At 45.1% G+C, this 26,797-nt stretch overlaps 1 protein-coding gene across 4 annotated transcripts in view; it reads left to right on the top strand.

Moving 5' to 3' along the window:
* Positions 1-26,797, top strand: part of kcnab2a (potassium voltage-gated channel subfamily A regulatory beta subunit 2a) — a 90,756-nt gene that overhangs the window by 24,518 nt on the left and 39,441 nt on the right. Inside the window, exons 2-3 of one of the 4 annotated variants that reach the window (XM_030090675.1) lie at positions 4,675-4,842; positions 6,424-6,465. In XM_030090675.1, coding sequence (XP_029946535.1) covers positions 4,766-4,842; positions 6,424-6,465 — 119 coding nt within the window. In that variant the 5' untranslated portion in view covers positions 4,675-4,765. Of the gene's footprint in view, positions 1-4,674; positions 4,843-6,423; positions 6,466-11,590; positions 11,899-26,020; positions 26,296-26,797 lie in introns of those variants that run through there. The other 3 variants (XM_030090676.1, XM_030090677.1, XM_030090674.1) reach the window with 3 other exon arrangements.

Raw genomic sequence — 26,797 nt, forward strand, 5'->3', positions numbered from 1 at the left:
TACTGCAAAATAGTTGACTGAGTGCACTGAGATAATGTAGTTGGTAGATTATGTAAATATGTTAGATAAATATGTGTAAATGTTATGTAGTGAAAGTGTCCTTTTCTATTAATGAACTCTGCCAAAAATCCCCCAAAAAACATTCCTCTCTGTTGAACATACCTGAGATTAAAAAAAAAAAATCTTCCAGATTCTGGAAAAAGAAAAACTCTTCAGAGTCATAGAAATCATATCTTGCTGTTGCAAATTAGACATTAAATTATTGGTCTCTGCTCCCAATTCAGAATTAATCGCACTTCTGGACAAATTAGTGGCTAATTTTAGAAGCACCCATCAGGTATATATTGTTGAAAATTTGGAACAAAGCATGTCTTACTATTAGCATTGCTGTAACCTGATAAGAAAGTAAGTCTTTTTTTTTTCTACTTTTAAAGAAGTGAATCGCAGCAGAAGTGTCTGAACTCTTTCTGTGGTCTGTTTGCTTCTCGCTTTGGGAATCTGTTCTGTTTTCGGTGTTGCGGAGTGGAAGTAATAAAAGATCCTTTAGGTCAGTGTTCTGATGTGGGCCGGCTTTCAGGACCCTGTGGTGCATTTTATTCTTCTTTCTTAACCTGAATGAAAAACTAATTTCTACTCTTTTGAGCGTAAAACAGCTAAAATAACAGCAGCAAGTGTTCCTACTGTTTTGTAGCTGAAACACTATAACAGTATTTCAAGTGAAATGATCTAATCTGAATCTGAATTCTTCTTCTTTCTATTGTTATTAGCAATAGTTTAGCCTCCAACTGTCAACCCCAAGATGCTGTTATTGAAATATTAGATTTTTATTTTATTATCACTGAAAAACATATTTCTGTTTCAGATTGTGAAGCCTGTTGTTATGTAGGGAAGCAAAGGTTTGGGAATTCTGTGGGCTGCATCGATCAGCCGTCACATTTTAACCCTCTGTCTAAAACTGTGCTGCAGAAGCAGCGCTGACCTTTCGAGGTGTGGACTTTACACCTTTCTGTCAAATCCAGCATGAACTTCTGCAGCACTTTGAGCTACAAGCCTTCCTGGACAGATCCAGGACGAATATCTAACTGCTGGCTTAAACCTAAAAGATTCAAAGGTAGATCTATTTTAGTGCCAGTGAAATAAATCCAAAATGCTTCCAACCTCGCCTGCACCTGAAAGTCTCCATCACAGGTCCATCTTCATGTGACTCATTTCCACGTGCACCACTGCTTTTGGATATTTCAGGGATCATGGTCCTTCTCTTTCAGTGTTTTGGTGAATAAGCGGAGCAGCTCATGCGCCTGTGTGCAGGCGATTTGAAATGACGTGCGTGCACAGCTCTGGGAAACATAACTCTGAGGCTTCGGGCCGTGTCGGGTTCAACAACAGCGGCGCCGCATCGAAACGCAGGAGGCTGCGTCGGTGTGGGTGTGTTGCTACTTGCTACAGGGTACCTGTGAAGAGAGAAAATGCAAACGAGGAAATCTAGTTTGAGCGTTCAGTGTGCACCGTGATGTTTCCTCCAGCCTATAAAGAAAGATGTGTGTAGAGGACACTGCGTGGTGGAATACATGTTACACCCCAAATCTACAAACTTCATCTTGTATGTTTTCTGTCAGCAGCTGGGATGGCTGTTCTCCAGCATCAACTACTTTTTCTCCTTGTTGGTGCTCTCTGCCTCTCTTTCTCTCTCTGTCTGCAGTTTTAATCTGCAAAGTGCACCTTGGCCCATTAGTGCAGTAAATCTGAGCCCTCTAACTTGAGCCAGGATGAGTCTGTAGTGTACCGCATTGCTGCAGTCAGCAGCAGCAGCAGCAGCAGCATCGTCTCCAACTGCAGCTCACTACAGGCGTCTCCGTCAGACTGCTGCAGTGAGCTCCAGTCAGATCAGATACCGCAGCAGCTTTTTATCCAACATCTGTCTGAAAAAACCAGCTACATCCTCCTGAATTAAACTGCAAGGAAGAAGAAAGATGTGTCTGCAGAGGGACGGCTCAGTCTGAAGTTTAGTCTTGGTGTCACGCTTTTCTTTTTTTTTTTGGATTATGTGGCGTCATGCTGCTGAGCACACGGTAAACTCTGAACACACACTGAATTTAACACTTTCAGCTCATATGTGAGGGTGAATTTGTAGGGTTGTCGTAGCCTTTATGTAGTTATTTTAAAAAAAACTTCCTGTTCGGTTCAAATATCTGATCATAGTGCTTTCATGGATGGAGGGAAGACGAATTCTAGGGGAAAAAAAAGCACATTTGCACAGGAAGAACATGCAAACTCTTCACAGAATCCCCCCAAAGCTCAGCCCTAATTCAAACTGTGAAGCTTCTTGCGACGAGGCGAGACTGCCAGCCACTCCATCGCTGGACCCAGTTAGTATCACGAGTGTTAATTATGTGCGGTGGAGATCAGATCTTACTGATGATAAACATCCGCCATGTTTCAGGACCCGTTTACTCAACAGCGCTATCAAGTGAACACCCGACAACTTTCATTTTATTTTGGGGTTTCGGTGCTCGGAGCCACTGAAATTCCCCGGGTGGAACTTGTCAAAAATGCTCAGTCTCCATCGAAACTCCTCCAACTCCTCCTTGAATACACCGTTTTTCGGGAGCGCTGGATGCAGACCGCAGTCGTAGTAAACGGTTCTTCTGCACGTGTCCATAGAGTGTGTACTTGTCATATGCATGTGTGTGTGTGTGGTTTCGTTACAGCACCAATATCCTAACTACTTCGTTGTCAGTGTTTCTACCGTTGTCGTGTAAATGGACGTCGTTTTGAAAATGGCGTAAAGGTGAAAGTTTTCTGAAACGAAAATGTAAAAAACGATCTCCATGTCCACCGACTGGATCCCGCTGGAGAAGGACGGATGTTTCCAGCTGTTGCTCGTCCCTCATGACTATCATACTGCTGCAGAGTCTGGATCCATCTGAATTTCCAGAGTCCCATAAAGAGCCGATGATGTGAAGAACATTTCCTTTTATTGCCTCCTGCCAGCCCAGTGTCCTCTGATCCAGCAGTGACAGACGATCCAGGAGGACTTTGCTGCGCTCTGTAGTAAATCGCCTGCCGTTCCTCCTGCCCATCAGGGTCACGCCACCGTCATCACCCATCGCCATCGCCATCATCATCATCCGATAGCAGGAGTGACCTGTGATCCATCGCGGCACGTATGAAACGAGCGGGCGGGGAGCGTTTAATGCGTCCTTGGGAACGCGGGACACATATCCGCTGCCTGGGAAAATTGATGGGAGGAGAAAGTCACCTTCAGCGTTATCATTAGGACGTCGGTTGCGAGCCGTGACTCACGTGAGCGCAGCGGCGTGGAGTTCTCCGCCAGGGTGACTCTGTGCGGAGTTCCTCCTTTTATCTCAGCCACAGAAGAAAACTGGGCTACAAGACGAGCAGCGCCGCTCCCCTCCCTCACCGTGTCTCCTCACATGTTCTCACGTGCTTGTTTTGTTTCTTCCTCTCCAGTTTAGTTAACGACATTTGTTCACTTCAGACCGTCCAACCCTCCAACATCTGCGGCTGCAGACCTCTGCACAGCGCCGGCCTGCTTCTAAGGCAGACACTTTTAATTATTCAGTGAGTGAAGTCTCTGTGAGCTTTGGATCTGCTCCGGTTTGCTGTAGTGAATGTTCAGACATACTGTACCCAGCAACCACCATGGCTGAAGAGAGAAGGAACAGTTCTTCTACCTTTGGAAACATGAGCGACTTCCATATTGATAGAGTCCTTGGTAATTCTCACGTCATAAAAATCCTTCACTTTTCTTTCATCCAGTTTCTCTTCACAGTCACAACACATGGTGACTGTAAACGATCTGTAGGAGTGTGTTTCTGAACCGACGGCCCGTCCAGCCGTCAGCTGGGACTGGGACTGCAGCTGCCATGAGTTGGATGAGGCGGTCCTGAAGATGGATGAATGGATGAATGAATGGATGGATAATGCATTCAGCTAAAGTCCACAGAATGAGGGCGTGGCTCCATCTAGTGGTGCAGTGAGGGAACTGTGTCAAGGGGGACAAAAAGTCCTCATGCAACCTTCACTCCCAAAGCAGAGATGGCAAAAGGACAAACGCCTCAGTTACGTAACTCAATGCTCTCTGAAGACAGAGTTGCTGCTCATTTTTTTCTTTTCTCAAGTCAAACTAAAAGGTTTTGAGATGTCAAAAGATGAAAAGTAGAGTGGTTCTCTGAAGGACATTTCTTGCAGCTGCTTCTGCTCTTTCAGTTGAATTTTTATTTTTTTTACATTTTCTTTAAAAAGGCCACGACTGAGGATTCCTTCCTGCCCTGAACCTGCTCCGTGGTCAAGGTTTCATTCAGGATTCAAACTCAGAGAGATGTGGAAGTTTTTCTTGTGGAGGCAAAGACAAAGTTAACTGTGACCAGAAGACTTCATAATGCCGAGTATGTACTGTATATCGTAGTATTAAACCAAGATGTGTCCCTATGGCTGCAGGGGAGCGTGTTAATGTTTCCTCAGAGGGGTCGTCTTGACATCTTTCAATCCAAAGCTGGGAATCTTCCTCCCCTTCTCCTGTCTCCTCATGTTTCGCTGCAAGTTGCACTTAAACCTTGATAGCCAGTTTAAATACAGATATTTATTTGTTTGGTTGCTTTTTTATGTAAAATGTTGAAGGTATTCTGACGGATCTTCTCTCTCTCTCTGCAGAGGCCCTGATCAGTGACGCTCGGTACCCTGAGGTCCCGGTGAAAGAGCACCACCCCCGGCAGGCTGGCCACACCCCCTCCCTCCTGCCTCCATGTATCCTGAATCTACCACAGACTCCCCCGCCCGCCTCTCCCTCCGACAGACTGGCTCCCCCGGCATGATCTACAAGTGAGACACTACACACACTCCTGTGTATTCACACACACTGTTGAAGAACACGACTTCCTGTTAAAGGCACTTTCATTGATGATCAATTAGGATGTTAGTGTGCAGAAATATTGTAGTGTTTCAAATCTTGATCATTTAGTAGGTAACTCTCATGTCAGATGTTAAGTTGATCCTGCAGGGTCACACCTTGCCAGTAGGTGGCGCCAAAGCTTCATCCCACTGATTCAGAAACAATCCTCACAAGTACAGAAAGAACAAAAGAAAGCGAGACACTGCTCCACCGCGCCACGAAATGATTCACCCAAGTCAATCCGTAGTAACTGAACCGAACTGAACTGAGGAAGACGAGGGTCATTACTCCTCACTTCATTGTTTGGACATGTCTTCTCATTTAAACGGTTTTATTTAATCTCGTCCTGATCGACAACAACAACACACCTCTGGAAACACACATTACGTAGAAAACACAACCATGTGAAACAAACCATAAAATACTTAAGAGTTTATATTTGTTTAAAGTATCTATCTTATGTTTTGATTACGGTTTTGTACACTTTCTAAATTTACAGCATGAGGTTTAAATAATTTGAAATGAAGAGGTGAGCCTTGTGAAGATTTACATCGAGAAACTTTCTTACCTTTCTGACGTGTTTGAGCGCCTCAGTCGTGGTGAACAAAGATGGGTTGGTGCAGTGAAAATATGTTTTGATTACTGTTAAAATACATTTTACTGTAGGAACAATTCAACTATTTCAAAGGGAAATAGGACCAAGTTTCCTCAAGTGAAAGTTGTGAAATGGAGCTTTCTCTTAAACCCGAATCTTTAAATGAGGAGTTATGTCCAAAATTAGACGCAACTGTGAGTTTTAAGCTCCTCTTACTGCCTTATTTTGATGAATTGTATCATGAAGTATTTGAATCACAATTTACATTTCATTAACTTAAAAAATTTTCATTTATCTCTACTCTTGTAACACAAGCAAAAATCAGAAGCAGTCAATCATTTTTTCAGTATTTATGCTTAAAATTAATTCATTATTTATGGGGTGCAACATTATTACAAAACTACATCTTTAGATTTAAACTTTTAATCTGAATTCAAGGGCTACTTTTCATTCATTGACTTGTATACGTCCCAGAGGCGGCATTAGACTTCACTGCTGTCATCTATAATCTGTCAGTCAAGACATTATGTGGAGCACAGTGGAGATATTTCATTATTGTCACACCTTCTCAAAGTCTTTTAGGATTAGCCTCGCTGTACGATAACTCCAAATTTGTATTTCACTTTATTGAAAAAGTGTTTTAAGGTGGCTTTCTCGAAAACGATGTGTTTTTGCCGTAGACGTTACTGTGTCAACGTGACCCCTGACTAATAGGTATAACCTCTCACTATCCTGTGAGGCAGACATTTCAATGCTCTGTGTGTCAGCGGCAGTCTCTCCTCTCACTTCTTCTCTTCCAGCTGTTTTTCTGACGTTGAGCACCCTGCGTCCTCTCTGTGCCTCTGCTCACTCCCTTCCTCTCTGTCCTGTGTTAACTGAAGCTTTTCTCTTTCCTCCTTTCCCTCGACGCCCTCAGCGCTCGTTATGGGAGCCCCAAACGGCAGCTGCAGTTCTACAGGTACCCGACTGTACGACACTCACTGTGTGCTTGCTGCTTCATCCAGCGGAAGCTGTGCATCAACGAGTCTGTTGTGTCTGTGTTGTGTTTTTCTCCATCCTAACCTTGGCATAAAGACTCTCTGTTCTGTCATCGGAAACCTTGCGTCCATCCTCGCGGTATAGATGACACTTGTCATCTACAGTTCAGCTGGCGGTGCACTATCCAGCCTCAACCTGATAGGGGGGAGGCTGGATTTTGTTGCAAGGTTGCTCACAAAACCCTTGAATCAACAATAACTGTGTGAGTTTGAATGTTCGGTCTTGGTTTGTGTATCTTTTGAGGCGTCGGCGTCACCGGAGACGCTCTCCGTTGCACGTGTCCCACTCGAACGTCTGATTAAGACGCTTTTTTTTCTTCCCAAATCTGCTTTTGAGACATTTTGCGGCACAGCTCAGCAGATAATCATTTCCTTTTGTCATCATTTCTCTCTCGAAGTGCACCTTTTAGACCTCTTGGGAGACGAGCCTGATGAGTGTTGTTGTCTCTGAGAGACTTTATGATCCGTCTTGGGAAGCAGTGGACGCTCGTGTGAAGCAGGGCGGCTGCCGCTCGCTCCTCCTGCGGTGAGCTTTCAGATGGTCAGTGTTTGGGCTGCTTTGGAGCGGGATCATATTTTATGGTCATATATCAGGCCTTCTTTTGCTGATCCGGTTATAAAAACCCCTGACTGTGGGGATGTGCTGGTAATGAGCTCACTATCGGATTTTTATCCCGGCGCCTCGCACATTTCTGTCCTTTTAAAGTGCAAAGCGTCCCGCGAGCCGCTCCCCTGGACTGCATGAGAGGGATCGATTAAAGCCCTTATCTCCGTATGTCTACCGCACTGACCAACAGGCCGCTGCTGGGAAGCCACGCTTCATTATTTTCATACGTCCCGACGTTTTGTAACCTTTAGAGCTGCAGCACTGGGGTGAAAACACATGGACGATACATTTTATCTCATTGGACTGAACCTGGATTAGAATAAGAAACTTACAACAAAACCCTTTTTTTTTTAAATAAAATCATTCAACTGCTTGAACTCTGATCCACACTGAACACATGTTGTATGCTGTCGGTTTTGTCCGCGGCAGAACGAGGAGCTGCTGACTGTCTTAACTGAACGACCCTCCCTGGAAGTGGTTGATCAGGCCACGTTCACTTGGGAATTTAGCACATTTCCACACGCACAGCCTGCGTTAGAGGTCTGAGTGTCCTCATCCGTAGACAGCAAGGTGCGGTGAGTTGCCCTCTGACCCCTGCCTCTCGGAAAAGCACTCGGCTGATGAGTCTTTCAGTTGCATCGCATCAGGAGCTGCTAAACTAAATCTCCTGTATGTGAGATTTAAATGATGTTGCTTGTGGGCTTCAGGTGGCAGTGCTGAGCCTCTGCAGCAGTCAGTTTGTCTTCGCTCCAGCTTTTATAAAGTTACTTTCTTTGGCTGGTGAAGAGCTCCAGCCTGTAATGGGTTTACAGCTCAATCTTATTTTTTTCTGTTCTACTTAGATGTTGCAGTCAGACGACTCCATTAATCCATCACTACACTCAGAGAGCAGAGCATTATCATGTGGGTCTCTTTTATTTGTGGATTTATTTGGGTTTTCGATTAAAAAAAGAACACACTTTGCATTGAAAGTGTCTTTTTATGGATTTATCAGTTAAAACTCTGATAATTGAAATGCTGTATTACTCTATTAATGATCAAATTTATACTCACCATGATTGAATTCTATTTTAATGACATTACAAAAAGATTTTTTGTATATTAATGTGACAAAAGCCTTTTTTTGAAAGTTATGGATTTGCCTTTGTTAAAAAAAAGAAGCATTTTTATCCTCATGTAATTGATTTTTTTTTTTTGCATTACATTTTTCAGCGTACGCTGAAAGCATGAAACGTTTGTCGTCTGTGGCATCACAACTCATGAACCTGTCGGAAACAGAGAGTCCATCAACAGTGGGACTCATTGTAACTGGTTCAAAGACACAATGCTTAAAAACATGAAGAATCAGAACCGATCGGTTCGGCCGGCTTGCTGCTGATGTCTGGATGTGTGTATTTACTATGACTGCTGCTTTTGATTGTGTTACTGTTTAGATCAGGGGTGTCCAGCTTATTGTCACCTTCTGACAATATTCATGTTTAATGCACTTTTTATTGAATCTGTTATGAATGATGAAGTGTTTCTGGTGGGGAAAAAACAACGAAAAAAAAAAAACCTTACTGGCTCTCAGGGAAAATGATTTGAGTGTTGGATAAATAGGAAGACAAGTGACTTTTATTAAAAGATTGATGTGAACGTTCTGGTGTCATCTCGGTCCAGTGTCAGTTCATGGTCCTAAATAGATCTTGTGCAGACCGGTTTCACACAGGACGATATGAATGGCACTTTAAATTCTGATATTCTGCAACAGACCATTGTTTTCCGCCAGAGTATCACAACCGATCACGACCAGATGAGTGCTACTTTACAATTTTAAACTAAAGAACATGATCATGTACGTCAGCATGAAATAAATTACAATCGAAACGGTGAAAATCATGTCAAATTATGTGGTTTATTAAATGTTTCTTTTTGTTTTCCATGAGATTTTTCCCCCTGTATGAATATGGAAAAGCAGCTGCACTGGTTTCAATCTCTTTACTGGATCTCTTTAGGCGTCTTTACAATGCGGCAGCATTTGATTTGTAGTCTAACCTCGTGTGTGTGTGTGTGTGTGTGTGTGTGTGTGTGTGTGTGTGTGTGTGTGTGTGTGTGTGTGTCAGGAGTGGTTTTCATAATGTCTCGGGTTGACAGGACTCAAGCATGTTTGTCGGTTGTTGTGTTTTCCTGTGACTTCACCGTACACATGGTGTGAGTTTTTGTGTGAGTGTGTGTGTGTGTGTGTGTGTGTGTGTGTGTGTGTGTGTGTGTGTCCGTGCACGTGCGTGCGTTCTCACGTGCACACAACACTCAGCTGCTCATTATTGTCCAGCTCTTAGGATTCTTTCCTGTGGAACAACAATCAGAGGCTTTTAGCACAAAAGCTTTGGTGAATAATTCAGGCCTGATATTATTTGCTGTGGTTAGCAGAAACAAGACGGGCCGCTAAACGACATAAATGGATTTCCTCCATGAGATCTCACAGGGAGGAGGAGGAGGAGGAGGCGGAGGAGGCGGAGAGGTGTTGGTTATAGTGATAGAGTATGGTTGAAGTGGTGAGGGGAGGGATGTGCTCTCTCATTCACTAATTGGTTTAGACGTTTTCTAGTAAGACACTCCCAGATTGGGTGGACCTGCTCCGTCCCGGTCTGCACTGTGTGTTTATAAAAGCAGTCTGGCACCCTGCGACCTCGCTCATGAGCCGACCTCCAAGAAACCGGGTGAGTTTGAGGGAACATTTCCTTCGGAACTGTCTGTTCAGTGCGTGCGAGGTCGGGATGGTGTGTGAACGAAGTGTGTGTGTGTGTGTTAGTGTGTGTGTGCATGCTGCCGAGCCTGAAGTCTCCTTCTGTCTTCATATCTTCTGCCTGCATGTCAGGAAACAATTGGAGGAACTTTGATCGGATTTATAGGTAATAGAGTTGGAGACTTGTGTCGAGGCATTTTATCCGCTGTCAGTTGGAAACTATAAATCCTAAGTTTGTATGATTTTATTTGGTGAAGAAATATTAATATAATATAATTAGGTATTTCACTTTTACTTGAAATTCTAGCTTAGACTCGGAAACATGCTGTTCTTTGTAGCTTCTGTGGTATGATTTGTGTAGATGTCAAGAAAAGTGCTGTGCCAGCATCGTATTTGTCAATAGTCTTTTAAAAGATCGATAAAGTCTGGAGCTTAAGTGAAATTTCACCTGCAGTGCAGCCGAACTTTCCCTCTGTAATTACCAGGAGACCACAACACTCCGACAAAGACCAAACCCACAATAATTCCTGTATGAGATAATAACAGAAATCACAATGTTATGTTGATAATTGTTATTTCAGTAAAATTAATTCAGACTGTGTTCAATGATTGGCGAATTGAAATACTTTAAAGTGTTTTTGACGGAGGGAAATTTGATTTATAAAGCTCATTTATAAAGAACTTGCAGAATTTGTTAAACTGCACTTCTTCTGACTCCGTCATTTTATTTTAATTGGTAGATAAATCTGCATCTTTCTCTGTTTTCAGGTTTTTGCATGAAGAGAATTTTAGTTTCCTCGTTAGGAAATCTGTTGAGATGTGTCTTGATGTGTACCGGTGCATCGCTTTTGAATGATTTTTAATGTTAGTGTAATATTGGGAGATTGCTGTCCTGTTGCGTTGCCTTTGGGCTGGATCCTTGGTGAAGATCCAGCAGCGGCGCCGGACCTGACGCAGTGCTGCCCTCTGTTGATCCACCTCAGCATGACGCTTATCTTAATCATGGAGGAATCAATTAACCCGAGAATGTATTTAAGGAGAAGATGATCCGGTTGTCAAATATGAATAAATAATAATGCAGTACTTTGTGGAGAAGGGAAACAAAGTTTTCTGAAGCTGAATTGAAGCCCAGTCTTACATTAAGGAGCTGAAATGCACACTGTGCACTTTCTTTTTTTTTTTTTTTTTTTAATTCTCATGGGTTTGTTGCGCCCGCCTGTGGGCCAAACTGGGATCCTGGGTCCTGAGGTTCACCTCTGCCCCCTGGTCGGCTGTGGAATCAGGAGTGAGGGCGGGAATGGGACCCCTCCTGCTGCCTGCTGCATGTTTGAATGCGTCCCCCGGTTTGCAGACAGCATGAGCCTCTCTGGTCCTGCTCCTTAATCACCTGAATGCTCCCTCTCAGTGTTACCCTGCCTTTGTGCACCTGTCAGGGGAGGGTGCTGCGACTCTGATTACAGGATGCATGGCTGTGTGCTGCCCCGACCAGGAGCGCTGTGTTTCTTTTTGTTTTTTTTGTTTTTTTTTACTAGAGCAGGTGCTATTTAAGGAGGCGACCGCGTCCTGCCGCCTCCTTGCTCACTTTGCTCCTCGTCACTGCACGGGCCGCCTCAGCATCTCCAGGAGGCTGAAGGCGGGCGGGGGGGGGGACATGTTTGCAGGGGGCTATGCCGGGGGGCCCCCGGTGGCTCCCGGCAGGCGCAAGTCCAGTTACTGTGTCCCTGAAAACCTGCAGATCCCCAAACCGACAGCGCCAGGCAGCGGCGTTCGGAAGAGCAGCAGCAGCGGCAGCGGCAAGATGCTGTCCATGACGTACAGCGAGAGCATCCGCAGCGGCATCAACCGCTACCACTCGGACCAGGGGCTGAATCAGCCGCCCGCCCGGCCCCCCGACCAGGCCGAGCTGCAGAGGCTCCGCGAGCAGAGGGTGGCCGCTCAGATTAAGAACATGGAGGACTTCCTGAAGATGAATGGCCTGGCTCTGGAGGAGTGTGTGTCCTATCAGACAGGCATGAAGTACAGGTAAGAGAGCGAGGCAGGGACTGAGAGGCGGCAGGTGAGAGCAGCTGGCAGAGGTCACACACTCCCGGGTCTTCTCAACCGGTCTGCATCTTCTTGGTTTTTCTGCCTCTCATGCTATGTTAGTTTGGCTCGGGTTTTATTTTCATCATCTAGGTCGGGGGCGTATTTGCCCAACTACCTGTGAAGGACAGATCGCTCCGTAAGGAGTTACCTGGCCTGACTTCTCATTATGTGGACGGATTCCTTCCTGTCCTAAAAAGGTTAATGGACTCCTCAGATGTCCTCACTGTAGCTGAGAGCTCCACGTGTGATCAGATATGATCCATATTTCTTTATTTTACTCTGGAGTTTGGGCTGCTTTTATATGCAAATGCAAGTTTATCCTGTCTGTGTCACTCTGTTTTGTGAGTTTTCATCTTAGTGGGCTGGTGATTGTTACTTCTGGAAAACTTCCCCTCGGACTTTAATTCTGTTTAAAAGGACGAAGGGTTTTCATACTGTTGCATGATGTTTTAACACCAAAGAAAAGTCCAGTGCAAAAATAACTGATGAACATCAAGGAAACTGAGGCAGTGGAGACATCATGTTGAATCTTCTGATATTTGTCTGTCGTTGTAGAGCTTGAATTAAAAGGAGTTTACTTTGTCCCCCTGGTATTTACCATGTATTCTAAAAAAAAATCGACCTGTATTCCTGTTTGTCCTTTGAATTCCCATGACTTAATGCAACAAACTGAACTAGAGAAAACCATCTGAGCCTCTTGTCCATTCACTCGGTGCTGAACCTGGCAGGAACCTTGCGGGTTGTTTTCTGTGGCGGCAGCAGGCCGAGCGGCCGGCGTGAGGCTGGTGCCGTTATCGTCACGGACATGGACGCCGTCGCCTCTCGCAGGCCTGGCTGCTGTTGTTTTTGACTCAGACCAGTGACTGCAGCGCGGGTATGGCTATCTGCTGTCGCCGCGGCCGGGGTGACCGACTTTCACGGCCGTCTGCGCGCAGTGTTGTGTGTCAGCCGCGCCTGTAGTTACCTCCGTCTTGTGTAAAGCTCAGCCACTGGCCCGTGACGGGCTCGGCTCGCCCAGCGTGTTTAGCAGGAGTTTAGGATTGCAGCGAGCATATGAGGTTCTTTATTTATTAAGAGAGTCGCCTACTGTCAGCTCAGAACATAAAGCTCATCATTGTTCCTTCAGTTGGCCTCATCACCTGACCCTTTGAAGTTTAACCTTTGACCCTGGGTAATTGTTTGTGCTGATCAGACCTAAGTTCAGTTTAGGTCATATTTGATTCAAGTCTTTGTTTTTAATATCTTAATTTTCTTGACCAAATGGACACTGTGGAAAATAAAATAAATATATGAGAGTTTTATTGCTTGGGAACCAATAAATATGCCTTCTTTACACTAAATGTTCTGATGATGAGGAGTAAAACTACACGACTTGTGTGAAACATATGACCCCAGGTAAAAACATACATATTACCAAACATATTAACTCTAAATCTTTAATAACAAAGTAACTGATGTTCCTAATTTATCCACTGCTGTTGGGTGATCTGTTCTGTGGCTTATTGTTTAGTACTTTCAGCTCACAATGAGAATACCTGCGATCGAAACAGCTAAAATCTTAAAATGCACAATTAGACATGTGGAGATGTATAAACACACACTCACTCACTACCGATGGCAAAGCGATCAGTATATTCCTTCATTGCAGTTGGATTGTGAGCTAGTTGCTAAATGAATAAACTAGTCTGAACCACCTGGGAGCCTACATGACATTAATTTCAGTTAATGTATATTATCAAACACATCCATGATGTTACTGTTCAGAATTATTGAGATTTATATTATTCAAATTAATCAGATTTTATTGCAATTTTAACTTTACCTTTACATAAACTACCTGTTTTGTTGCAGTAAAATAAAGTAAAACTTCTGAGTTGTTGTTATTTATCAGTTATTTTGTGATCTTTGACTCATCCCGGCCAGATTGAGCTGTGGGCCTGGATGATGTTGGGTTTCTTGCTGTTGTTGATTTATTATGCTGAGACATGTAAATGCATTATTATTTATATTCTGTTGGTATTTTCATCTTGTCTTTCAGTACACAATCTTTCAAAATGAGTAATTTATTGCATTTACAGACCTCTGAAATCATTTATCCTGCATCTGAAAGTTTTTTTGGTAACACTTTACTTGAAGCACCCGGTATAGCACATTATAAGTAGTTATAAACACTCATAAATGATCACAATGCTTGATAACTCACTTTACAGCAGAGGGTTAGGGTTAGGGTTAGGGTTAGGTCCTGGCATTGTGATCATCTATGAATGTTTATAACTATAGCTACACGCGTTATAGTGGCATTATAATGCTTTTTAAATGTACTTATAATGTGTTATACAGGGGGGCTTCAAATAAAGTGTTACCATTTTTTTTTTCCTTCCTGCTCCCAGTTTGTGAATCTAATCCTAAATCTAAAGTGTGATTAATGGCGTGTCGCTGCGGTGTTGTGTTTAGCCGTCGGTATTGGTTACAACAGGATCATTGGCTCGTCCACTGACAGAAATCCTGCCGGGACTGTTCTGCTGCTGCGATTGCCTGCATTTCTGTAATTAGGGCTGCAATTTGGGTCAGGAAGTAAACGCAACCTCTGACTCAGACTCATCATTATTTCACGTGTGTTCAGGAAGGCGGGCCCTCACGGCCGCTGAGTCGCCTCCGACTATTCTTAGTCCAGCATGGCCTTTTAAAACAAACGTCTTCAACACTGTTTTGGTGCTTATACAAAATATCTGCTGTATTGAAATATGTTGCAGTCGAAATGAAGGAGGAGGCCTTCGCTATATTCATCACGCTGACCTTGAAACCCAATCCGAGCACTCAGCAGGTCCATTTGGACACCGGAAGACTTCCCCCCAGTGTCTTCGCAGTGGCACTCAGAGAGGCCGGCGGTGGGCAGAGGAGCCTGGCAGAGCTCAGTGAGGCGAGACAGAAAGCCTCGTGGCTCCTCGGCTGTATGAAGGATGAGTGAGCGAGTATAGATTTCTGGAGTGACTCAACGCTAATGGACATGATAATGAGCTCCACTTGCGCGGCCGTGCATGGAAAGCTATATTTGACTGCAGCGACTCGTCCGCCCTCAGAAAACAGTTTCTGCTGATTGTGAAAAGCTCTTTTCTTTCATAGATCTGCAGCGAAATATCCTGAAATTGTCATGAAACAACGTTTTTGGTCGACTAAGGGACAGAAATAAACAGAACCAGCAGTCCAGTATGAATGTTTTATATCTGTAATCTTCTCCTCATCCACATGGGGGCGCAGTGGCTGCATAAAGAGCAAAGGAGTCCAGTCCTTGATTCCTTCTGAGGGGGGCACGAAAGCCCCCCCAGACCTCTGCAGATCCTGATCGGACGCCTGAGCCGCCTCACCTGGCTCCTCTTGGTGAGGAGGACTTCATGTTTCACTTTGGGAGGAATCTGGATTGATGAGCTGCTCACGTGAGCCTCTTCGATCCACAATCTCATTTTTTTATTACCTTCATCTAAAGTTCACGACCGCATCAAACTATTTTCTATTTAAAGATTCAGCATTCAGATCCATTTGTGCTTCGTCCCACCTGCTCCACACCGCTTCAATCCTCCTCGGTAGTTCTTGCTTGGATTGTTATACGACTAATTTAATATTTGACAGAAACTGTAAGTCAGACATAAAGAACTGTTGAATTGTTTGCAATAAACTGCCTGTTGAGTGTGAATGACAGGGAATATTAGAGAAAGTTGTTTTTATTATTTGAATTGTAAATTACCTGATTAAATTATTCCATTAAATAAGAAAAATACACTAAAGATTTCTTTAAAGAAGGCCTCAGCCTCAAAGCTGTGCCAACACAGCAGCTAAAGGAAAATGTTTCACTGTATTTTTCACCTGAAGGTGTCATTGAAGCTGGATTTACGTTAAGTTATAGTCTTTCTCTGTAATAATAGTTTAGTTTTTGTGAAAATCTCCACCTTTTGATCATGTATACTCTGTGCCGCGGCAAAGAAAAACTTTCTAGTTTATATTTAAAGGTAATTATAGCACGATTTTTACCAGTCCAGCCCACTGAGGCTGAAACCGGGCCATAGCCACTATAAATCAGTACACTTTTATTCAACATGTTCACTTCATATCCAGTAGTTGCACATTGTTTCACACCAACCAGCAACTTTTTCATGACTTCTAGATGACTTTGAAAGTTAAAATCATAGTGAGTTCCTGCAACCAGTGCGCCTGAAATGACTTTTCATTTCACTTTATTGCAATAATGACAATAATGTTTTCTCAAACTTGAAATCTGACAAGCTTGGTGTCTTATTAAACATATATTTATGTGTTTATAGTCTTGCAGCTTTTCCCACATAAGGATTTTACTTCATTGAAAGTGATGGACGACCCCCATCTTTCACTATTCCCTACACTCCAGGATAAATGGGCTTATTAAAGAAGCTAAATGGGTGATTAATCTTGGTCTGCTGGAGCTGCGGCCTCCACTCGGTGGCGCCGGCGCTCCACTCAGCCTTGCTGCCTCCCACTGCACTTCACGCCATAATGCAGTCAGTGAGCAGAGCGCGAGCTTCGCTCTCTGCACTCCTACACTGCTGAACAGTCTGTGCAGCGAGCGTGGATCACTTTCCTTTGAGGAGCGCTGCTCCCGAAACCTGAACAACAGATGACTAAAGTGATTTAAAATAGCATGTGGCCGTGTGGAGGAACGCTGCTTGTTTCCAGTTCTCTCGCTTCTGCTTCCAAACATCACTCCAACATGTATTCCAATCCTCGACCGTCCGGCCCTCTCTTTGCTAATTCCTCATTTTCTCTGCGACTGTGCCTCTCTGAACTCATTAATTTAGTCTGAGCTGCACTGCAGCGTGTGTGTCAGCCTGGGCAACTGTGACGTTTTTCTTCAGGCGATCCCCAACTCCAGAGCTAATTTTAGCAGCAGACTCGTATCCACAGCTGCAGCTGGATGCAGCTGAGAGAAGCTGCAGATTAACCTGTTCTTCCATGCTCTTTATCTCCTGCCCTCTGCCTTTCCTCCCTCCCCCCGCCCCCCCCCTGCTGCATTGCTGAGAGCTGCAGAAGTGGCCGTGTTTCATGTGTGTCACGGGACTCGGAGGTGATGTTTTGGTATTTGGAGTGATACAGATTTGGTTTCCAGTGGTGACCTCTCCAGCTCCTCCTTGAGCTATCCCTGGCTCGCCCAGTCTGACAGCCTGTCAAAATCTTCTAGTCAGAAATGGAGCGTGGGCACAAGAGGTGGGAATGCCAAGGATTACACAATTTGTTTTGGTTGTTGATGTTGTTGTTTTCCTACTTAACACTCATGTATTCCAGCTCAGCTGTGATTTTTTTTCATGTGCGATTTTACTGTGTGTATTCAAACCTCCTGTTTGGATGCCTTCGTGTTATGGATTTACAATTCCGCAGCTTTTCCAATATGGAAATCCTTTGTGTTCGGATGTATTCCTCCAGTTTCTTATTCTTTTTTCATCGTTAATACAGATTCTTCATATACAGGGGTCACTGTCACTATAGATGCAGCTGAATTTTATGCCCAGGATTCAAACCTCAGTTCCCCACAGTCTCAGTCATTGCTAAACTGTATTCGCCACCAAGCAGGAACCACATATAAGTGGAAAATTAAACATTTAAATGAATGTTCCTCCAGGAGAAGTAGTGGCACTAGCTTCCCATCAGTGTATTTGTCACATTTCAGGGATATAACACTGCGTATCTCTCATCCTTTATGAAACGTTTCCAAAGCAGCTTGATATTTTAAAACTCTGAAAACCCCCACCAAACATTAGATGTACGTTCTCTCACAATCACTTTCTGGTTTATGACCGAAGGTTATTCTAAAGTGTCGTGTGATTAAACCACAGCGCTCGCTGTCTGCTGGTGTGAACGGCATTATGAAGCAGATTTCATCCTTTTTGGACTGAAGCTCTGTGTATCACAATCTCTGCCATGCTGTTGACATTCCCCTCATCTCTGCGGTATTAACACCTAAATATCAAGTCTTCCTCATTATGCTGCGGAATTTTTAGCATTGTGAACGTGTTGTGGAAACCGATCACACTTCACACTTCAGTCTTCACATCAGTCCTCCTCCTACTCTGTGCAGAAAGTCTCCTCTCTCCCTGTGTGGAAGTGTGTGTGTGTGTGTTTAACACTGGAGGCTGCTGGGGATTACTTTTTGTATCGGCGAATGCTCGGCGGTGACAGGAGTAGGAGGCCGTCTCCTCCGTCCTCAGCCTTTTAGATGCTCCAGAACGGTGCCGCTGTCACTTCGCGTCTCGTAAAGGTCGGAACTCGGCGGCATTCAGCACATATTTCTCAAACTGTCTGGATAAAATGTGAAGTCGGGCTGGTTGAAAAGTTCTCCACGAGGTCACGACTTTTTCTTTCCTCTTTTGTTGGAGTGCCTCTCTTGGTGTTTTCATAATTGATTATCACAGCTCCTAATGTAAATGGGAACTGAATATTAAGCTCCAAATGTAAGATGAACCCACTGTTTCAGACTTATTTCCAGGAAAATTAGGCTGCCGGTATTTTCATTTGCACTAATGTTGAACAAAAAACACAATTCAAAGTGTCCCATAGGGGTATTTAAATTCAACACAGCATCACTCGTCTTTCTTAGAATTTGTCTTGTGACACTGGTGGTGTGTTCTTCTCAGATTTGAGGCCGTCTCGGTCGAGGCAGAAAGTTCACGGATGCTTTTAGTACATTTCACTGGGTTTTGTCGCTCCTGCAAATTTAATGCCGAGGGAAACTTTCTGTTTTACGGCTGACTGACTTTTCAGTCAGGCTGCGATATCGGGTTCTCGTTGCGACGTCAGCTCACTTCCTCTTTAATGAAATCTTAAAAAGCGCATTGCGTCTCATTGTCTCTCCGATCGCTTGCTCCTCGTCGGCCTTTCCTCACATTTTCTCCTCGGTTGAACGTCACCTGTTTTTGTTGTTGTGATGCTTTCAGGATTCATCCTTTGTATTCTCGTCTGACTGAATCCTCTTCTGAAAGTCTCATATCTCAATATGCCAATGAAATAACTGATTCGTCTGTCTTTCTGCTGGTGATGTGTCACACATGTTAGAATCTAATGAAATCACCTCGGATTACTCCTTGATATTGAAGAATTGTGTCCTTGGACTTGTTCTAACAGCTGTGGAATGAGCGCGGCTTTGTGCCTCGTACAGGATAAAGCTCAGCGTATTTGTGAGGATTTTTAGGACTCGAACAGACAGACGACAAAGATTCAGCCTTTCATAAAGTGAGGGATTTGCTTACAGCTGGCCGGTCAGTCTGTGCTCTGCAGGTAGAGATTGTTTAGGATAAGAGAATCAGCTGTTGAGAGCCAGACTTGGTTCATCCCTCTTCCGTACAGCACGTCTTTAGCAGGATAATAAAAAGCTTATGTTCAAATGGCTTTTGTAATCCGGTGATCGATCACTGTAAACACCTCAGCTGACCCTTGGAGCCACATGGAGCTGCTGCACATCCAGTCTGTGCTGAATGATTAGTTTGAGTCAAATTTCGAAAGCTTCTTCTCAGGAGGCCGAGAGCGAGCAGCCTCTGCAGTGAGAAACATTTCTGCCTAGCAACACGAATCCTTAGGTATGACAAATGCACACAGGCAGGCGGGAGCTTCTTCTATTGAACAGGACAGATTATTCTGCTGCTTCTACTCCCTCTCTCTCCCACTCTCTCTCTCTCTCTCTTTTGTCAGATTAGGTGGGCTGTGTAAATCAGTCGTGTTCGGTTTAAACACACCTTCTGACTCCAGGCATGATGCTGAAATCCCTACATGACTCTGCCTGCCACACTGTACCACTCACACACACACACACACACACACACACACACACACACACACACACACACACACACACACACATATTTAGAACATGATACGCGCTGTTCATGTACTGTCTGTACTGTAATTATCCGCACTGCGCCGCCTTAAAAAAAAAAAAAAAAAAAAAAGCAAATATCCGGTGCAATCCAGAAGTCAACGCTGAGATTTCAGATTACGTAAGCGAAGGGGTTTCCTGTCCCCTACTTTCCGATTGTCTCAGCTCTCCCTCTCAGTCAGATGTGTCAGCGGGGACAGCTGAAATGACAACTCCTCCTGAGCCCTGCTGTCTGCAGGGAATCGGTCGCGCTCGCTGGAGAATTAAGAATCGCAGCACTGGCTGCACACAGATGTGTCCTGCGTCCCTCTCACCTCCTCTCTCCTCCGGAATTCCCTGGATCACTGGCATTTCTCCGCTTCAGAGATCAGTAATTGGTGGAGTTGTTCGATCAAAGTAACTGAAGATGTTGTTGCTAAGACAACTCAAAACTAACAGCGTCGCAGCACCGGTTCCCCGATTCTTGAAACGCTCATTACGGTGATTAAACGGCGAGTCTTTGGAGATGTTTAGAGAGATGTGGCCCGGGGACGTTTTAAGCTGCTAGAAAAGCATTACCACATCTGTCGATCAACACCGTCAATCTGTCTGACCCCACATCTCTTTCCATTAACGCTGTTAAGCCTCTACACACACTCACACACACACTCACACTCCCATTTCAGAGGAAGCCTTATCTGTCGCAGTCCCTCAGAGGGCTGCAGGAAGCCGGTGCAGGCAGGCGCAGCTACCTGCGATGCCAGTCGATGTGCCAGTCCCGTCTCGACGGCGGTGACCGGTCCGACCCGAGAGAAAATGAATGGACTGACGATGAGACGCTCGCTCTCCGTCCTCGAATGTCCGTTTTCTGAGTCTTTGCAGCGCTTTGCAGCTGAGGGTCTGGGTGTTTATTTTAGAGTTTGCACCAAACTAAACCCAACTCAGCCGGAAAACTTTCTGACACTCGGCTGTTTGAAGCGGTCGTCTTCCTGCAGTGTGTGGGCTGCAGTCTGGGAGAGGTCAGATTTAAGGACACACTCCTGGGGCTTCATTATGGGATGGCATCATCGATGGCCTGAGCCTCTTTCTGACTGTGGACACACTGAACATAACCAATAACTCTGATTGTGTGCATGTGTGCGTGTGTGTGTGTGTGTGTGTGTGTGTGTGTGTGTGTGTGTGTGTGTGTGTGTGTGTGTGTTTCCTTTCTGCTGTTGACTCTACAGGATGTCAGTAAGTGTAAGTTTCGCAGTGTGCTCGGCTGTACGGTGAATTTAAATTTCGCCCTCTGGTTTTCCTTCATCTGCAGTCTCCTGCAAAAGAATGCTGTTGTTGGTTTTAGTCCATTCTACTCTACTGCAGTCGTGATCATTGAAACACACACACACGCACACACGTTCTGCTGTGAATCCTCAGCTTTTCTCTCCTCTTCCTCCCCCGCACATCCAGTGAAGTACAGGGCCGTATCAGTCCGCTGCATTCACTTGCAGTCATGGTGAAGATTTTCACAAGCCGGGTAGAATTTTGGATAACCACAAAGCAAACGGCTAATCAAGGCAGGCAGGTGAAGGCCGCGGCACCGGCGAGGACGTTGGGATAATGTGTAGAGTGGGAGGTGATTGTTCAGCCGTGCTATCTGACAACCAGCACGAACAATGGAAACTAATAGGATTTGCTTCTTGGGTATTGTTCACTTGTTTCCGCCTGCGTTAATACAATAATGACTTTTTTTTAATCGTAAGCGAACAGTTGTGTATCAGCTTTAGCCCATCGTGAGTCACGCTCACACTCCGAAACCTAAACACAATGTGGATAATTAACAATCTGACTGCAGCGTTCAGCGGCATCGCCTGAAGATCAGAGTTTCTCAGCTCAGTATCATTTACTGCTGATTTATCTCCTGACAAACAATGAATAGAAGTTCATTTTAAATGTCCTTCGCCACGCTGTGATGGATGAGCACAAAGCGGCTGGCGCTCCGGCCGGTATTCACTCGATAATAGCTCGGAAAAAAGAAACCGTGATTAAAAAGGTGTGCGTGGAACATGGATGAAAGAACAGAAGTGTAGAGGCATTCGTCCAGGCTGACAGACCAGGAGACTGGTCCAATTTAATCACAATGGATTAAACACAGTGGCGTTTCAGAATCTATTTACTTTTTAGCTGACTATTTCTGAGTACATAAAAAAAAAAAAACAAAAAAAAAACATGCACAGCGAAAACAACATATCAGGCCGGTGAGTCAGAGCAGTCCTTCTTTTAAACAAGACGTAAAAGATGAATGGAATGGATTTATACAGCACACATCTTCACACTCACACACCAATCATGACAGCTGGATCAGTGTCTTTCCCAATGACTCTTGACACATGAACAGGGTGAGCCGGGCAATCAAGCCGCCATCTTGGATTAGAGGACGCCTTATTCTACCAACTGGGCTGCAGTGGCTCCTGATGTGGTCATTCCAGGCCTTTTATGATGTATGTTTGTGTTAAACCGTGTCATTGTGGGTTTCTGAATAGTTGCTTTAGCTGTGTTTTACTGTGAGCTTCGTAGAAGCAGCTTATTATCCAGATTAAAGTTCACATATTGACGTTTGCAGTGCAGGCTATGGAACAAGGGAGAGCGTTCCACTGGGTACATCTACATCCACCAACACAGATAGGTATATTTGCATCAATATCCTTTTCTTTACCATATACTCAGTGTTACACTGAGGATCAGCAGTGTTTCCACTTCCTTTTTTTTAAATAGAATCAGTCGACTTATGTTTACAACAGAACAATCCAGACCGACGGAACTGAAAAGCACTGCCCAGTCGTAACATTCCTATCCATTCCTATTCCTATCATTGAATAAGTAAACAAAAAGTATACAGTTAGCTTTCAAAGCTAACACTTTAACATTAACTGTTTGTTTCAGATGATTGGAAAAGTCATCCTCGAGTCTGAATTTGTAAAAATGATTCATTCACCTGCCATTGTTTTCATCCAGTTTTTTTGGTTGAGTCTTTGAAGGTAGTTACTTGAAGAGCTGGACAATTCTACTAAATCAAATCCCGTCGTGTTTTTAACTAAACTTTGAGGCAAATTATTCGCAATTGGAACAATTTGTACTCTCACCAGGATTTCATTGACTTCCTGTCCTCTCGAGGCCTCTGTTAGAGTTAGAATGATGACAGCCTGATTTCAGCAGCTCTGAATATCAGAGTTTTGTAACACGCTGATTTTACCCATCACTCCAAAACCAAGTGCTTCAGTGTCAAATTCTGTATGATCAGACATTTGCATGTGGCGAATGTACGTACAAGTAGTGCACCAATAAACCCCATCCAAGAGTTTCACTGAATGGAACAGGATCCCACATTCACACAAGCTTTCACTCGATGGTTTCTTCACTACCTGTGATCACCCGTCCGCCATCTTTACTGATCTGCTCCCCTGGTTATCTTATTTTCAGGTCAGCCTAATTGTTATTACCATCAAGCACGTTTCTCTGTTCTGTTTTATTTCCAACACTCTTAAAGTAAAATGTTTCCCTGCAGTCTGCGTCTGGCTGTTATCTGGACAAAATGCGAGCAACGCATTTAAGACGGCTGCTCTATTGATCCCTTTCGCTGACGGATCACGCGCTTGTCAGATGATGCAAGCTTGTATTGACTAATATACCGTGCATCACACGCAAGTCGATAGATGTGTATATTGTCAGATGTGGATACATCAGCGGTCAACGGAGAACTTTTTCATTCCAGTAATGACAAGACATCACTGGTCCGTGGGTTTGGTGTTCATTAAAAGTCAAGCTAAACCTAAATTATATGCTTCAGGTCAAAGGTTATTTATGGGCTTGGTCTGCTCAAAGATTCATGAGGGGTCACCAAACTGTGCAGGGTGTGGTGGGGGTGGGGTTACCTATAGCTTTACAATGGGAAACATTGGGTTCCACTGCTTTAGCGCATCTGTAAAATGCCCCATCTTTTTCCAGTCCGACTACGTCATAAGCATCCTCCACTTCCATGACCTGAGCGCGTTAATGTGACAGTTTGTAGCTCCTGTCTCTGGCCTCGTCCACGTCTCGGTGCCTCGGGACAGGCTGCGTCTGCCGGTGGGGCCCCCGAAGCGCCGGCAGCATGAATTACGGCATCACGTTTCCCCAGCAGAGGTGGCGAGCCCGTGGATCTGTGCTAAGGACGCCAGGTCAGGCTTTCATACTCAGCTGCTTTGTCAAAACGGGCAGAGATGAAGGACGACCTCAAATGCGTCCCCCGTCACCCTGACCCCTGTGGAAGGGACGTGACCCAGTGAAGAAGCCATCGATCGTACTCTTATGTTGCCGCGGAGGCTGGAATCCAGACATACGTTGGGTATAATTGGTGCTTTGACACCGGGGCCTGGCTTTGTTCCTGGGAGGAGCATTCAGAAAGTCCTTTTGAGCCGCGGCTCGTCTGCTCTTTGCACACAGTGTGAAGCCCAAATCAAATTTCAGTTCAATTAAAGCACCTTTCCCCTCAGGGCTCTATTTAAGTCCAGGAGACCAAAAGGTCAGAGCTCCGAGAATAGGGCTGTCGGTTTAGCTGCAGCCTGTTTGCTGGATTCCTTTGATGGAGGTCTCTTCTTCGACGGCTTCACTATACATGCCCGGTCCTGATGGCATCTCTTTTAATTATCTCTCTGGCACGCTCGCCGGTCCATTTAGATAAGCTTCAGTATCATATTACTGGGAGTGTGTGTGTCATCCACTGTCTCTTCGGTCGACAGCCACCGCCGCACCGAGGTGTTTACTTTCATGCCACAACCATTATCATGTTTTTACCGTTCACTCTTGAGCCGAGCCAACTCACTTAGGAGGCACGATTATTGGTAATTAGATCAGCTTCTAATAAACCGTAATGATAGATGAAACCGGCAGGGAGCATCGCAGTGTGTTACTGGTCTCTGTCTCCCCATTTTTATCCATGATTTAGACACTACAGCCATGGAATATAGCCGTACAAACAACAACACTGAGTCTGTAATGTCTGTCACCGCCTGCCTGTGACTTTTATTGTCACTGATAAAGTTACATAATGAATATTTCATGGGCAGTTGACCAGACCCACGTGAGAGCCCCTTCTTCTGGGGCCATTGGCGAGTCCCGTCCGCTGAGCATCCATCCAGCACCCCCCCTCCTCCTCCTTCCTTTTTATCCAGACAGAATAAAGTGGAGTGGACCACACTGCAGGGCAACAGACGGACAAAGATGAGTGCAGGAAATGCACTTCCCTTTCTTCAGAGAAGCGGCGGCAGGCACGGCAAATTTCAATGCCTCGCACTCTCACGCTGCCGCGGCTCCCTGAATATTCCTCCTCATATCCCTCCCACCACATATCCTCCTCCCTCCCTCTCTCTCCCTCTCTCTCTCTCCCTCGCTCTCTCTCTCTCTCTCTCTCTCTCTCTCTCTCTCTCTCTCTCTCTCTCCTCCCATCCCCTGCCTGTGAGCGCCGCGCCGCTTCGTGCTGAGCACAAGACATACAGATGTAAGTTTAATCCGGCCGGCAGTCAGAGCCGCGGAGTGAGGGTTGCCCTTTTGCTCACACGCAGCAGTAGTTCCCAGAACGAGCAGCAGCCGGCACAACTGTGAGGAGGGCGGACCTGGAGGGGAAGATGAAAACCTCGCTGAAGAGTGCGCCGTGTCTTCTTCTCCTCTCCATCTCTTGGTGCGGAGCTATGCGCTTCCACTCTTAAAGCTTGGACTCTGGACTACTGGAAGCAATTTGAAGAGGAAATTGCAGGACGCTGCCCGTCAGCGTCTGCTGAGCCTCTGATTCTCAGATAAAAAGGCGAGGATACCTGAATGAATCAAAGACACAACTTACAGAGGGAGATCCTCTCAGCCTCTGGTTTTTAGATTATTCTGTTGGGTTCGCTGGATTGGACTAGATTGGCTTTTATTTTTTTATTTTTTTTTGTTCTTAATCTGCAGTGATTGCATGTTGTGTTCTTTCCTTTGTCGGCCAGAGGGGCTATAATGTCGTGCTTAGATTTGGACTCCCTTTGACAGGATTTTGTTTTCACCTCATCAGCCATCTCCTGTTTTGTTCCCCTTGCTGAACATTTTGAGGCTCGATTCGAACTGACCGCATCCTTCAGACTGACCCGATCTCCAGCTTCTGGAAGGATCCTCACACTTTTCCACCTCTGGGAGTTTTTTCCCCCTCCGTCCGGAGGTCGGTTCAATTCCAGTCTCTCGCCGGGACGGTCACCCTAAGCCAGGATGCAGGTTTCGTTAGTGTGCACCGACCACCGCGGCGGGGTGAGCCGCAACACGGAGGACCGGCTGAACCGACAGAACGCCAACAGCCCCAACACAGGCACCCGCAGCAAGTTCAGGGCCGTGGCCATGGTGGCTCGCAGCCTGGGCCAGCTCTCCGTCCAGAGCGTGCCCTCCTCCAGCGAGCAGAGTATGAAGACTGGCATGAAGTATAGGTACGGCACATGCTACTCTGTCTAACCTCGTCCCAGCAGAACCCTTCTTCTAATGCAAATGATGACTGATGGACACGGAACTGTCTGTCCGCTCGTCTCTGCTCTCAATCCTTGATCATTTTGACAGCACAGCTTATTAAGCATAGTTTTCACCAGTCTTTTAGATATAGACTTACATCTAGAGGTAGAAGAGGTGAATCCCACCCCTGCTCCAGCAGTCATGAATGACCAGCTTTGCTTTACGTATAAGCTATAGACGTCCTGTATTATGACTGTAAATGGTCACTCGGACTTCCACACACCTCTGTTTACCTACTGAGTGATAAGAAAAGAGGTCAGACCTCTAACTGTTTCTAATTTTATTCAAACTGAAATTCTGGGTCTGAGTGTTTGGTGTGTAATTTTAATTTGGGGGTCTTTGATGTCTAATCTGCTCCGTGCAGCAGTGACACAAACAGCCCTGCAAACAAACCGCAGAAAGCCCCATTTGTTCAGATTAGAA

Source organism: Salarias fasciatus, chromosome 5, assembly GCF_902148845.1.
Source record: "Salarias fasciatus chromosome 5, fSalaFa1.1, whole genome shotgun sequence".
In the NCBI taxonomy this organism is placed as follows: Eukaryota; Metazoa; Chordata; class Actinopteri; order Blenniiformes; family Blenniidae; genus Salarias; species Salarias fasciatus.